This window comes from Marmota monax, unplaced genomic scaffold, assembly GCF_021218885.2.
Source record: "Marmota monax isolate L192 unplaced genomic scaffold, Marmota_monax_Labrador192_F-V1.1 WCK01_AAM20220418_F8-fsc00025, whole genome shotgun sequence".
NCBI classification, from domain to species: Eukaryota; Metazoa; Chordata; class Mammalia; order Rodentia; family Sciuridae; genus Marmota; species Marmota monax.
The window spans coordinates 9,009,497-9,025,317 of NW_026691950.1; the positions used below are offsets into that span (position 1 = coordinate 9,009,497).

The 15,821-nt window shown below is 37.2% G+C and overlaps 1 protein-coding gene and 1 non-coding gene across 3 annotated transcripts in view; both read right to left on the bottom strand.

Moving 5' to 3' along the window:
- Tec (tec protein tyrosine kinase) overlaps positions 1-15,821 on the bottom strand; it is a 120,113-nt gene that overhangs the window by 18,699 nt on the left and 85,593 nt on the right. For both annotated transcript variants that reach the window (XM_046458417.1, XM_046458362.2), the window contains 6 exons: positions 15,204-15,308; positions 9,476-9,557; positions 8,658-8,786; positions 5,340-5,380; positions 3,812-3,987; positions 1,575-1,640 (listed from right to left, as the gene is read on the bottom strand). In XM_046458417.1, the coding sequence (XP_046314373.1) occupies positions 1,575-1,640; positions 3,812-3,987; positions 5,340-5,380; positions 8,658-8,786; positions 9,476-9,557; positions 15,204-15,308 (599 nt within the window). The remainder of the gene's footprint in view (positions 1-1,574; positions 1,641-3,811; positions 3,988-5,339; positions 5,381-8,657; positions 8,787-9,475; positions 9,558-15,203; positions 15,309-15,821) is intronic.
- LOC124110261 (small nucleolar RNA SNORA2/SNORA34 family) lies at positions 963-1,095 on the bottom strand. The gene has a single exon (XR_006845982.1). It is a non-coding gene; the product is annotated as a small nucleolar RNA SNORA2/SNORA34 family (small nucleolar RNA).

The window sequence follows — 15,821 nt, forward strand, 5'->3', positions numbered from 1 at the left end:
ATCTAAACACATCTAAACACAGAAAAGGTACAGTAAAATACTAGTAAAAAAACTTCAGCTTTATCTTAATTTTATGAAACCACTATCCAATACACAATCAATTTTAGCCAAAATGTCATTATACATCAGAAAATGTATTTAGTTTATATTTTCTACCAACTTCTAAAATTTCCTTAAGGGATCATACTGCTGAGCACTGTGACTCTTCGAAACTATTTGTCCTCATCTAGATTTATGTTACCATAAATGACATGAACAGAGGTGACAGCCTGCTGCTGTTTTTAAGGAAATGAATGATGCATGAATACATTATCTCAAAATGACCACAAGAGTGTGTGGTGTGTACAAGCTTTGCAACAAGGCCTAGCCATACACTTTGTGTGTGCTAGCCACACACTGCTAGCAGGCAGAAACAGGACAACTTCTCTGACAGTACTCAGCAGAGGTCTTAACAAGTTCAAACACACAGCCTTTCAATATTAGAGGTTACAATTTTAGAGCTCTCATTTAGGACAGTACGCAAGAAGAGGTTATCCCAGTTATTTTTACATAGCTAAGATGCCTGAATCAACCTAATGCCCCACAAGTGACTACCTGCTGTACATCCAGGTGCAATAAACTCGCTGTGTCCCAAGGCCTTGCAGAATACCTGAGACATACTAAGAATTCAGTAAACGAATTTATGACTGAGTGAAACATAATGCATCTATGAAGATATTTTCAAAGAATATTCAGTGTCAGGAGCAAATATTCACTCATACTGTTCAGAGGGGAAAAAAGATATAAAACAATATATACAGCATGAGTCTACTTTTAAAAAACAGTAAAAAGATTTTTAAAATATATACTAATGTTGACAGAGGTCAACTGTGATTTGTCTTTGAGAGCTTTTTCTTATTAACATTTTTCCTATTTCAGGGGTTTATTTTTTTCCTTTTCTTTAAAAAAAAATTTTGTTTCTATCATGTTTCTTCTGAATGAATTGACCATTCCCACCAAGATAGTGAATAGCCAAAAGACCAAAGGAAGCTATCACTCTTGGCTCCTGTTTGAAACCAATAGCTACCGCAAACATCTGTCTTGATTCAGGACCAATTATTTTCACGGTTTTTAAAATAATAGTCATATTTAAACAATAATCATATTTAAATATATAATATTTAAACAGATATTGTATTTGAACAAATCATTTTAAACAATAAGCATAATCTAACTTTTAGTTAGAAAAAGGAAACAAACTTTTTTTAAAGACTACTCTGGGAAATATTATAGCATATCCTGAATGAACAAAAGATCTATATTTCAAAATCAGCTAAGCTATAATTTGTTTAAAATCAATTCAATTGTATCTGTTTGTATAACTCCATTCACACACAGAATCTTCAGGAAAAATGCCTTATAGATACTAATTCTTAGGGTTTTACCACACCAGTTGTCTGGTGTGGTAAGAATATATTGGTACCATGTTCTAAAGGTTATGAAAGAAGCCCATCAATTTTCAAAACACCTTACATAATGAAGAAAATGAAAACATTTTCTGGGTTTTCCCATTTATAAAATAAACATCTACTCACTCATATTGATCTAAGTTGTTTGATTTCTTTCCTGTTACATAATTACTTGGGATATATCCTTCACTCCTAGAAATAAGAAAAACACTGTGAGTAAACAGATATTACTTTATTGAGAGGTTATTTAAAGAAAGGAAGATAAAAGACATTCTAAGATAGTTAAAGCATATTGCCCAAAGCTCATAAGAAAGATAAGCTCACTGCCAATAATTCAGGATATCTGTATCATTTGACACATTACAAAGTACTACCACATTTGATCCTCACAAGAGTTCTGAGGCAGGCAGGCATCACTGTCCCCATTTTCTGGTGGGAAAAGCAAGGCTTAGAAAGATTCAGATATGTTCCCAAGGTCCCAAAGCCAGCCAGCAACTAGACCAGAGCTGAAACTCTAGACTTATGATTCAATGTAGAGATCTCCAGAATGCACGATTTCTTGGGATTTTTTTTCCTCCACATTTTTTATTGATGTACTATAATAGCATATAATGTTGGGATTTGTTGTTACATATTTATACATGCTCTTGGGATGTTTTAAAAAAACTAGAATATTCACAAAAGCAAAAGTGCTAAATAAAGGCGCACACCACTCTAACACCTTGACAGTACTTATAATATAGCTTCACTGAGGTACTTGTTAAAAAGGCAAATTCCCTAGCATGAGCAAGGCCCTGGATTCTATTCTCAGCCCCACAAAAAGAAAAAAGGCAAATACTTGAATCATACCCCAAGACAGGAATTAAGAAGGTCTACATACTCTAATAGCCTAGGAAAAACACACCAGGAAGATTGGTAAATCAAGATGGTAAAAATGTTGGTAACTTTTTAAGTTAAGTAATGTTATTATGTGTTTTTGTAGATGTTTGGAAATTTCTACAATACAGGTTGAATATATCTTATCTGAAATGCTTGGGACCAAAAGTGTTCCAGAGTTTTCTGAATTTTAGAATATTTACATAGACTCTACCAGTTAAGCATCCATGAAACCCAGTACTCCAAAACCCAAAACCTTCAGAATATCAACAAAGTACTTTGGATTTAGGTTTTTGGATTAATGTTGCTCCAACTACATAAAATTATGAATAAGATATCTGGTGAAGAGGAGCAGAAACTTCTTATAAGATTAAAAGGTTAAGATTCCCAAGAAGGTAATAATGCTCAACAAACTAGCACCCAGATGACCAGAAGTGCCAAGACCTGAATAGAAGAGGCGACCCTGCCTCACCCAGAGGCTACCACTGTTCCCAAAAATGAACTGAGGAACAGAGAGGAGAAGAGGGGATGGGTCAAGGAGGTGAGAGCAGGTGGAAGAGAACGTACTTTCTCAGGACAGAAGACCCCTGTTCTTATCCACTGGAACTCATAATGTAAATGCATAGTATTTCAGAGGTAAGCACAGGATATAGTTCACTTAATGAAGCCCAAGAGAGACTCATCCTCTGTGTTTAACTGTATCTACCTATATGTTTAAAATGAGGTTAAAAGAATTGTTCCACTTAAATCCAACATTATCTGGTGCAAATAATGCTGGTGTTTTTTGTTTGTTTTTTGAGATGGGGTATCACTATGTTGCCCAGGCTGGTCTTAAACTCCTAGGCTCAGGTAATGCTCCTGACTCAGCCTCATTAACACTGGGACTACAGGTGTATGCCATCATGCCTGACAATACTTGCTGTTTATTTCCTGCATGCATGTATGTATGTTTGTGTGTGTGTATATATGTATGTAATATATATTTATTTATTTTATGCATATACATATATATGCATACATATACACAAGTACTCTCCCTTCCTATTTCTCTCTCTGATGAAGAGAGGGAGAGAGAAAGACAATTTCAAGTGACAAGAGGCTCCATTATATCATGTCTGTATATATGTACATGTAGAGAGAGAAATTCTAAGAAATTTATGATAGATAATGCCTTAGAAAAACCTAAGATTAACTACTTAGATAATCTTAAGGATTATATATAACTATTTCTCCTAAGGTCAAAATAGTCAAATAAAACATATGGTGGATGAGAAAGAGATGAATATAATCTATTCCAACCTCTGGAAAAAAGTGATTGATCAGTTTGTATTTATTGAGTAACTACTAAGAATACATGGTGGTAATGCAAAGTAATAATGTATACTTTGACTTATGGCCAACTACAACCTCATTACATGACAGATAGAGCGCATATACTTCACTCCTACCCACTCACTGCATGCAAGGGCCAGGGAGAGAATGCTTACCCATATTTATCTCTTGCTCTCCACCAGTGGACATCATTCTTTTCCAATATGATATACTCTTGACCTCTCTCTAATCTGAGGTCATGCGCTTCTGTTGCTTGGAAATCATACATTGCTACAACTATTTCTTCACTACTATCTTCTTCTTCAGGAGGAATTGGTGGGGGAGGCCTTCTCTGAACAAACAAGATAACATTTGAAAGTTTAGTCTTCTATCTGAAACTGATCTTGAAATAAAACAGTAAAACACTGAAGGATTCATACATTACCAAAGAATAAGGCAGAATAAGACAAAACCCTCTAATCAAATATGTCACCTGAGAGCAACCAGAGAACCCTCCAATCTTAGATGCAGTAGATGCTACCACATCTCTCACGGGTTTCAGAATACAGGACAAGAGCAAAAACCATCTTGAAACATGGAAACAATTTTTATGTGTCAGGAATAGTTTTCCAGGGAGAGGCAAGGGTAATACGTGAATAGAGACCAGGAGAACTAAAGGGAGACCCATCACTGAAATGTCCTGCAGTGGAGAAAGCCCACCATGGAGTCTGTTAACAGGTCTCCTCCCATTCAAAGGGATTTGCACTTCTTTATGCCCACACTGCTCAAGGCACATGCTTAGGATCTAACAGTTTTTCTCTTTTGTTCTTAATATTGCTTCCATGAAATACAGCATAGTAACTCCCATGTTACCAGTGAGACAACAATGGTTTACACAGTCCTCCAAAATCACTCATATCAGATTCACATCAGCCCAGTTCAGGAATGGGTCCAAAGTCCATGCTTTTCCACCATATCCAGTCTTCAAATATATGACTAAATCACTAAAATCACTCATGGATCATACTGGGGGTTCCTTGTTTTGTTGCAGGTTTTGTTTGTTTGTTTGGTTTGGTTTGGTTTGATTGTTTGTTTTTTTAACCAGGGATTGAACCCATGAACCCAGGGAAACTTAACCCCCTGAGCCACATCCCCCAGCCTTTAAATTTTTTTTTTTTTTATTTTGAGACAGGGTCTCACTAAGTTGCTTAGGCCTTGCTAAATTGCTGGGGCTGGCCTTGAACCTGTGATCGTCCTACCTCAGCTTCCTGAGTTGCTGGGATTACAGGTGTGCGCCACTGCACCCCGCTGTCATATTGTATTCTTGAGACCAAAATTTTCTTTTAAAAAAGTCCCACACTTCTGATACAACTCTTTCAGCCAAGCTACAGACAAAATGCCAGATAAGAACAGGACTCCCAGTGATAAAATCTATACAATTAAATTGATATTATTTCACATCAAGGACAATTCAAATAAGTCATAACCTATCTGCTTCTAAGATGGTCGTGGGGGAAAACCATATCACAAAACTAATATTTTTACTTATTTTAATATTTTAAAACTCATTTTATTTATTGTTAATATTCATTTTAATATTTTATTCATATTAAACATAATTAATAAGCTGCAAATCCCTCCAAAACCTAAGGACAGAAAGGCTGAAAATTTAGACGTAACTGCCCAATGCAAGAGATCACCTACCTTTTTCATTTCTGGGGCTGGAGGTAGTGCTTTTCTTACACCTGAAAATGCCAACAACAAATATAGGTCAAAATGCTGTGTAGCAATGATCGATAAAGATATTGGTGGCTTCAAGGAAAACAGAACACACACGCAAGGGACCTGTCCGCCCGACTAAGGGAGTGTTGCCAGTACCTCTGCCTCTGTGTCCCCACCACTGTTAAACTGGGTTCTCCATAATGTATATGCAATTTAAAAATAAACTGAATTACAGTAGTCCCCCATATCTGTCCTTTCACTTTCCATAGTTTCAGTTTTTCTGAGTCAACCACAATACGGAATATTAAATGGAAAATTCCAGAGATAAACAACTCTTAAGTTTTTAAATCGAACCTTTCTCTGAGGAGTATGATAAAATCTCAGTCCCCACTCAGTCCCTCCCAGGACATGAATCACCCCTTTGTCCAGCACATCCACGCTGCATGCACTCCCAGCCCCGTTAATCACTGAGCAGCCTCAGTTGGTGATGTCATGGTGCTTATGTTGAACTAACCCTTACTTTACTTAATAATGGCCTCAAAGTGCTACAGCAGTGATGAGTGATGCTGGCGATCTGGATATGCCAAAGAGAGGCCATAAAGGGCTTCCTTTAAGAAAAAGCTGAAATTTCTTGAGTTAGAAGAAAAAAAATTGTATGCTGAGGTTACTAAGATCCACAATTCAATAAGATACTTTGAGAGAGAGACCACATTTGCATAACTTTTATTACACTAAATTGTTCAATTTTGTTATGGTTGTTGGGAACCTCTTACTGTGACTCATCTATAAATTAAACTTTATCCTAAGTGTATATGCACAGAAAAAAAATCATAGCATATATAAGGTTTGATACTATCCATGATTTCAGGCATCCACCAGAGGTCTATCCCGGTGGATAAGAAGGAGTGTTGTAATGACAACACTATGAAATTAAGAAGGTGTGGCAGCCTGTCCCTTCCTCTGCCAGAGCTCTGCTGGCACATGACTATCCAGCTACACAGATGAGATGAAATTCTAATCAAAGAGCTCTATGGACAAATGGGGTGTGCCAATTTTAGATCTGGTCCCTAAAAGGTCTTCCCACAGGCATCCTTGGCCTCTTTACCCCTTTCTGACACCAGGAAGAGAGAGAGCACTGGAACTGGAACAACCCCAGGAACTACCTGCAGAACCACCTGCCAGCCCTGGACCAGCACCTACCTTGGGATTACACCATGAAACTGAGATGAACTTCTAGTTTAAGTCACTGCAACTTCCAGGTCTCTCTTCCTCCCCCCCCGACCTCTGTCTCCCTCTTTTAATTGGCTCTTCTTAGTTGTACATGACAATCAAATCCATTTTTATAAAATTATATAAGCATGAGATATATCTTTTCTAATAAGGACCTCATTCTTGTAGGTGGGCACAATGGTGGGATTCACTTAGGCATTTTCATAATATGTACCCTGGAAAATTATGTTAGATTTATTCTACTGTCTTTCCTATTCTGATCCCCCACTCCCTTCCTTTTGTTCCTCTTTTTCTAATCTACTGAACTTCTCTTATTCTCCTCCCCCACTTTATTGTGGTTGAGCTTCCACGTATCAGCAAAAACATTTGACCTTTGGTTTTGGGGGACTGGCTTATTTCACTTAGCATGATAGTCTCCAGTTCCATCCATTTACCAGCAAATGTCATAAAGTCATTCTTCTTTATGGCTGAGTAAAATCCATTGTGTATATATACCACGATTTATTTATCCATTCATCTGTTGAAGGGCACCCAGGTTGATTTCATAGCTTAGTTACTGTGAATTGTCTCCTATAAACATTGATGTGGCTGTGTCACTATAGTATGCTGATATTAAGTGTATGGATATATGCCAAGGAGCAGGATAACTGGGTCAAATGGTGGTTCCATTCCTTGTTTTTTGAGGAATCTCCATACTGCTTTCCCAGAGGGGTTATACCAATTTGCAGACCCACCAGCAATGTATGAGTGCATCTTTTTCCACCCCATCCTCACCAATATTAAATTGTTACTTGTATTCTTGATAATTCTATTCTGACTAGCAAGAGATGAAATCTCAGTGTAGTCTTAATTTGCATTTCCCTAATTGCTAAAGAAGTTGAACATTTTTTCAAATATTTGTTGTTTATTCATACCTATTCCTTTGAGAAGGGTCTGTTCAGCTCTTTTGCCCATTTGCTGATTGGGTTTTTTGGTTTTCTGGTGTTAAGCTTTTTAAGTTCTTTGTCTATTCTGGAAATTAACACCCTATTTTATATACTCTGGTTTCTCTTCAGATCGTATAAATCTTTCGCCTTTTAACACCCTATTTGAAGTGCGGATGTCAAAAATTTTCTCCCATTCTGTAGGCTGTCGCTTCACATTCTTGATTGATTCTTTTTCTGTGAAGGGACTTTTTAGCTGATACCATCCCATTTATTGTTTTATTTTAACAGCAGCTTACACTGTGCACTAATACTAAACCTTAAGAATTGAAAAATTAGGAAATAATAACAGACTTGGAAACTTGGACCTTCTCTTTAATGTGCTAAATTAATGTCAGGATACCCAAGACAATCAGGTGGGGAGACTTACAGAATCAAGGCCAGCCTCTTGCATAAGCCAGCATCCCTACCAAATAGCCATTCTGCTTATATCTAAAAGCTTGATGGGTTCTGATTGATATGGCAAGCACCATGTATGGTGCCAGCAGGAAAACAGAAGCACAATACCCACTGTCCTATCACACTAGCAATTTTGAGTCCTTGTGTATTTTTAACTTATGACTAAAGGCCTCTCATTTTCAGGATTTATAAGGTGTCAAGATTAACCCTCGACATTTTTATTCATCTGAATATTTACATGTGAGTAGCATTGTGACACTTAATCATTCTGACAAACTGTGAAGCCATTACTAAAGTCCATACCTCAAAGCCCCATCAAAACGAGAATGATACTAACTTAGACTGCAGATGCACTGCTACACAAGGTTTCTAGCAGCACATCTGGGAAGAGTTTACTTGCTGACAAATACATAAACATTAATGAAGAAAAGCTGTTGATGGTGACATATTAGGCTCATGACTTGGAAACAGATTACAGGCTCCCTGTAAGGGACCTTTGCTTTTGATTCCATGAAAAGGTCCCACTGCTAACTTAACACATTATTCTAATTATTCTTATAAAACACACCTACACACTTGCATTTTCTAGAAAGTGTGATGAACTTAATCCAAATCAAATTCATGCCACCGTACCAATGATATGCCCATTTTGAGCACAATAGAATTACAGAATAAAATGAATACTTACTACTCTCAAAAAGATTATATTTTTCACATCCAGGTGCTAGCTTTTCAGTTTGTCTGCAACACTGATAACTTCCATCTGCCCAGAATTTTGGATGATATTTAATCATAATATTATTGTTGTTCTTTATTTCTGTAATTCACAGACACATTAATGATTAGTGAAATAAAACAGACTACACAATGTTTGCTAAGTAACATTGCCAATCATTCCTTGGATACCATGTTGATTATGAAAACACCCTCATAACATCATGCGACCCAGCATTCAGAAAAGCCAGATGCTTCTCTTTCACCTCCTTTTTTTTTTTGAATGAAACATCCTTGTGAGTTTGTGAGCAGAAGTGACTAATACTACTCCATGATGAATAAAAGCAAAAGTTAGCCCACTACCACTTTGCATTTTGCTCCAGAGGACAAGTGATGAGGATAGTGCAGCCATTTACCCTTTAAACACTTGGTGTGTGTGTCAATCCATCCACACCAAATATCAACTACATAAGGCATTTCTTAGAAAATACTAAATCCTGTTATCATAAAAGCCCATTCTTTATCACCTTCAAATACATCACACATTAAATATCACACATTAAATGGAAGCATGCTTTTCTTAGAAACTATGTACCACTAGAAAGAATCAGATTTTTAAAATCTGATTCCATCTGCTGGTTTTCACATGCTGTAGCTGACTGGCCTTGGAGAAACATGTAGTGTCAGTTAAGAGATTAGAATTGCAAAATATATTGGCTGTATTTCTGTTTTAGTCATAATGACATGTTCTAAAATGATGCGCAGATTAATATTTTATTACATGAGTTTTACCTTCTTTTAACTTCTTCACCCATCGGTCCCTGCTTTGTGCACTAGGTGCAAAAATGTAAAGTGTGTTAGCATCATGAACAACCTAAAATAAAATAAAAAATGAAATCAGTGATAAATATTTAGACACAGCACTTCTGTCTGAGTCCTTGGAACCATGGGCACCAATAAATGAGTTTCAAGTGACAGAATGAAATTATTTACTTCAGTCACTTGGAAGGCTAAGGCAGGAGGATTACGAGTCAAAGTCAGCCTCAGCAACTTAGCAAGACCCTGTGTCAAAAATAAAAATAATAAAATAAAAACAAGTCATTTAAGCCAGGTTTGGTGGTGCATGCCTGTAATCAAAGCATCTCTGGAGGCTAAGACAGGAGGATCATGAGTTCAAAGCCAACCTCAGCAATGGCAAGTCACTAAGCGACTCAGTGAGACCCTGTCTCTAAATAAAAAATACAAAATAGGGCTGGGGATGTGGTTCAGGGGTCAAGTGCCCCTGAGTTCAATTCCTAGTACCAAAAAAAAAAAAAAGTCATTTACCTCAGATCCAAAGAACCTAAACTCCTTTCTCATAAAAGCACATTTATTTCTTTATTTCTACAACAAATGGGGCACACATTTTGCAAAAGACTAATTTTTTTATAAAAAAAAAAAACATGCAGAGATCAAGATGTTTCATTAATCTTGTTATTTCTTTCAACTTAATTAAGATTCCTTAGATAAATTTGATGGAACAGGATTATTATTCTAATCCAATATTTTTTCTAAATAATATTTTAGATAAGTTGACTACTCCTTCAGATTCACTCCTAGAGTTTCCTTCTGCCACTATCAAAAATTGTGGTATCCAACTTAATTAGTACTGGCAATCTTGGCTCTCAGCTAGATGCTCTATAGATACTAACTCAATTTGTCCTCCCATCAAACTATTTCCATTACAGAAGAGGAAAATATGGTTATCTACAGGCCTTCCAACCTCGAAAAACTTCAGGAGGCACTGAAATGGTGTCCCCTAATGTGTGCCACCTAACCTGCCCATCATAATTTGGCTGGTAATGTAGAAAGCTAGGATTTCGACTCCAATAGCCAAGCTTTTAACCATAGCACCTCTTTCAGAGGTAGGCTGTCTGGCAATTAGTCTTTTTGTTGTTGTTGTTGTTGTTATAGGTAAACATAATACTTTTTATTTCATTTATTTATTTATTTATTTATGTGGTGCTGCTGAGGATTGAACCCAGTGCCTCACACATGCTAGGCAAGTGCTCTGCCACTGAGTTACAGCCCCAGCCCCGTAATTAGTCTTATTTTTATACTTTTAATAATAAAGTAAGGCTGGAAATTAATCCAGGAATTTCTTCACTTTATCCCTAATGAACAATCACAAAGCTGAAAAACGCTGACTGACCCCAAAGTAATATGAGGCTAGAACCCTCCCTTTACTACATCAACACCTACTGAATTAGAAAACAATCACCCATTGATAAATGGCTGTTCTTGACCCTGGTCAGTAAACATTAGGACCATTTCATTAAAATGGTCCTTTCTCATTTATCTTAGTGAAATTAATACACTCTGACAGCATGTGAACACCATGGGATAAATAGTTGTAGAACATTCTTTGGTATGACTAAGATACAAAAATGAATCAAACATGAAGGCTAATTCCAAGACATGTCTAGAAAACCTTATTATAAGGCAGAACATGAGCAGGCCACAATGGTGCACACCTGTAATCCCAGTGGCTGAGGAGGCTGAGACAGGGGGGATTGGAAGTTTGAGGCCAACTTCAGCAACTTAGCAAGACCCTATCTCAAAATAAAACACAAAAAGTGACTTGGGATGTGGCTCTGTAATAAAGCATTTGGGATTCAATCCCCAGTACCATAAAGAGAAAAGAAAAAGAAAAAACATAAGTAAAGGTGAGAAATGATAACAGAAAGATAAAGTGCAGAAGGAGATGCATAGAAAGATGTTTCCTTATTTGCTACATATTTTTCACACCTAACCCAGATTTGCCCAGACAACCGATAGTACAAAAAGAATGAGATTAAAATGCACCAGTGAAATTATTCTGAATTCTCACTGATGTGTCTGGAAAGAAGTACAAAGACTTTGGAACTTCCAGAAACTTGTGGGATATTATGAGAATAATTTATTTTATTATAATGACTTACTTTACGGAGTACTACATGGGGTTAAGTACTTTATATACACTTCCTTGTTTTATCCATAGAGCAACGCAGGTCTTTATAAGTGTTAGAATTTTCATTTTCCAGATGAGAAAACCAAAGTAGCTGAGGTTAAGTCATATGAATAAGATCTAACTCCCAATAGTGGTTTGAATCTGGAATGTTCCCCAAAGCTCATGTGTTGAAAGAGATAATCCCCAACGCAGCAAAGTTCAGAGGTGGGGCTTTTAGGCAATGATTGGACCATGGGGGCTCTCACCTTATCAGTGGATTAATCCATCTGATGGTTGGATGGACTACTGAGAGGCGGGACCTGGTTGGAGGAAGTAGGTTGCTGGAAACATGCCCTCGAAGATTTTATCTTCTTCCCAGTCTCTTCTCTGCTCCTCTCCTCCTCTCTCTCTCCCCATCTATTTCCCAGCTGCCATGCGATAAGTAGCTTTCCTTAACCACACCCTCTGTCACAGTGCTCTGCCTCATTTCAGGCCCAGGGCAATGAAGTTGGCCAACATGGGCAGCAACTCCTTAAACGGTGAGCCAAAGTAAGCTTTTCCTCCTCTAAGTTGTTCTTGTCAGGCATTTTGGTCACAGCAGCCAAAAACCAACTTACACACTCCCAGATATTTTTCTTATTCATGTATTTTCTCCCAAACACTTCAAATGGCCCCTTGATAGTTCCCTCCTAAAGTCTGTCTTTCCAGGCCCCATGCAGACTAATTTCTTCACAAAACTGAGCTCATATTGTACCATGAGCTTTGTAACTTTGTTAAAGTTCATTAAAGACCAGCTAATCCCAGCTGAGGTTGTAGCTCAGTGGTAAAGCACTTGCTTAGCACACCTGAGGCACTGGGTTCAATTCACAACACTACATAAAAATAAATAAATAAAATAAAAGGTTATTGTGTTCATCTACAAGTAAAAAATAATAATAAACTAAAAGACCAGCTAATCCAAGTAAAGTTAATCCAAATTTAAAAGAGTTCCGATAATTAAAACTAGCTTGATATATTACCTCGCTCCCTTGGGGCATTTATATTTGTACAAGAAATTTCTAGAAATACCACCCTAAACCCAAATAATAAGTATCTAATTTGGGCATCTCTGATAGACTGACAGGAAGGAGAGATATTTAGGGGCCTGAGTCCTCCCTTCATCAAAGCCCAGATCACACATCGGGTCCATCTTCTATGTCATCCTTGTGGACAGCACCTGTGGCAGGGTGAGAACTAGGTTTCTCAGGTGCCTCAAGACTTCTGGTGAGTCACTGTACAGTAGCAGAGGTTGTCAGGAAGCAAGAGCTTGGCCACCTTCCCTTGATGAAGGGCAGAAACCATTTCAACTGGGAGGAAATACTCATAGTACCTTGACAGTTATCCTCCCTCCCATTTAAATCTAAATTCCATTCAACAGACTTAACTACAGTGTAGTGCAGGAGAAACAGCACAGATGTAGCAGGTAGATCTGGGTTTAAAACCCGGGAAGGACATGCCACCTCCTGGGGGAACCCTCAAATGCCACCAGAAAGCATAAGCTGTTTCCTCTGTCCTTCCTTGGGCTAGAATATGCAGAGAGGAATATTCCTTTCTTCTCCTGGTGTCTTTTGAAAATGTCCACTTCTTTTTTTTTATTTTTCCGCCATTTGGACTTTGTAGAAAATTTCACTATCAAGATGTGAAACTAGAATCTCCACTTCCTTAATTATACTTAAGTTACAAGAGGATTTCTTTTAACGTTCAAATCCACTTGGTTTAAATTACATAGTCAGAGCTCAAGTTTATCTCTTCTAAATTGATTTTAAGATTTTTTAAACTGCTCTTATGTCTATTCATCTCAACTACTGAAAATGGCTCAAGGATGGAATACTGTTCTATTTTTTCCTGTTTTTTTTTTTTAATCATCCTTCTTAAAATGAATCCAAAGCTTGCAGAATAGATCTCTTTTCTTTTAGAAATACTCTAATTATCAAAAATCCTAATTCTTAGTCCAGAATCATGAGAACTATTGATCCCCATTGCCTGCCACCCCGCAGAATGTCTAAGAGCCATCAGAAGTGTGGCAGGGAGGGTTCTTCACCAAACTTCATATGAAATTACACAAACACATAATTATAGATGCATTTGACATATTTACCATGAAGAAGATTTAAATTGGCCTCATTCTAGATCGGGGCGGGGGGGGGGGCAGGTGTAGTAATAACAGCAGCAATAGCAAGAAGGTACCAATAACAATAATAATAAAAGCAACTAACATATTGCTCTTACTACATGTCTCAGCTATTTCTTCATGAACCCTCACGACAACCCTGTCACATGACTGCTATCGTTAGCATTTTCATTTAGAACAGGAAACAGATATAGAAAGGTGAAGTGACTCACAGAAGGTCACAGAGGCAGTAAGTGGTAAATCTAGCAGCGTGACTTCAGTGTCACCTCCTTCAGCACCTAACTCTCCTCCAGGCCCTTCACTCAGAGAAATAAAATAAGGAGTGGAAAAATGGAAATGTAGCCCTTTCTCCTTTAGTATTCTTAGTTGAAAATAACCCAGATACAATTTCAAAGCTTGGATGTTTTAGCTCACTACATCCAGGTAATATTGATCTCCAAGTTGGAAAATGTTTTCAAAAAACTTTTTTTAAATAAAATTTTGTTTTGTTTTTGTTAAAAAAAAAAAAGCAAACAAAATTCCATTGTAATATTATCTTGAAAGAGATTTTTTTCAGTGTGCCCCTCAGGTCATGGTGAGACCATAGCCATGGATAAAAGATGACTTCCATGATAGATGTACATTGCTCAAAAGAAGGCATGGAAATGGTCCCAACCACAGAAGGGATTGGTTAGGGGCTGGACAGGGTCCTGTGCTGTTTGCAGTAAACTCTCGAATACCAATATCCAACTCCTGAATTCTCAAGGCACGTGTACACTAACCTCCTGCCATGGATGTGGAGTGGCCTAGGATTGGTACCCATCCTGCTTGAGAGCAAGAAGATGTATGTGCACATGGCTGGTTTTTAATTCACAAAGTGGCCCTGGATGAGCCATTAACATCTCAGAGGCTTATTCCCCTCAGTCATAAGCAAGAAGAGTATGATATTTACCTCCCTTGTGTTCAGGATCATTGTAAGGAAAAAATAGGAAATAATATGATCATCCCTTAAAAATATAGTTCAATTAACATATAATGCTAATACTCTATTTCCCACCAAAAGCAGCCTTTGCATCTCATTTCTGATTAACAGTAACTCTTATCACTTCCCAGCTTCTCAAATTCAGAGAGAAAACTTCATCATAGTTTGTTCAGCCCTGCTGATAAATTTAAACACTAGTAGATAAGACCTGAGGTTTAGAGACTCAGGACCCCTGGTATAATCTAACAACCAAAAAAGAAGAAGATAATATTTCAACAATGATATGAGTAGTCCATGAAGAAAAGCAATTACTATTAAAGTGGCAAATGAACCTAAAAATCAGTCACCAAACTAGTGATAAATAGGAAAACTGGTGACAGAAAGCCCAGAGTCATACTATTGCAAAAATATACCAGCTTACCTGAAATGGATACTTATTTTGACAGGGAATGACACCGTCATCATTCTTAACAATTTCCACACACTTGATTTTTGAAATATCAATAAACCCCTTTCTGTATTTTTTCTGTTGAAAGAAAAGAAGGGAAAAGCATTATAATCATAAGGTATAAGAAAAATGTTTTAATGGTAATATTTGCTGATGAAATTACCAGTTCAAAATATTGCAATGTCCTCAATAATGAACTAAGTCATATCTCCCTTTAACTCTTAAAAAAAGTATTCAACACTGAATAAAGAAGTTAAAGATGACCTTAGAAGATGGAAAGACCTCCACGTTCTTGGATAGGCAGAATTAATATTGTCAAAACACCCACACTAATGAAATCATTATACAGATTCAATGCAATTCCCATCAAAATTTCAATGGCATTCTTCACAGAACTAATAAAAACAGTTCTAAAATTCATTTGGAAAATCAAGAGACCTAGAGCATTCCTGAGCAAAAGGAGCAATGCTGGAGGCATCACAATAAGGGACCTCAAATTATACTACAGAGCTATCATTACAAAAACAGCATGGTATTGCCACCAGAACAGACATGGTAGAATAGACCAGAGGAATAGAATTGAAGACACAG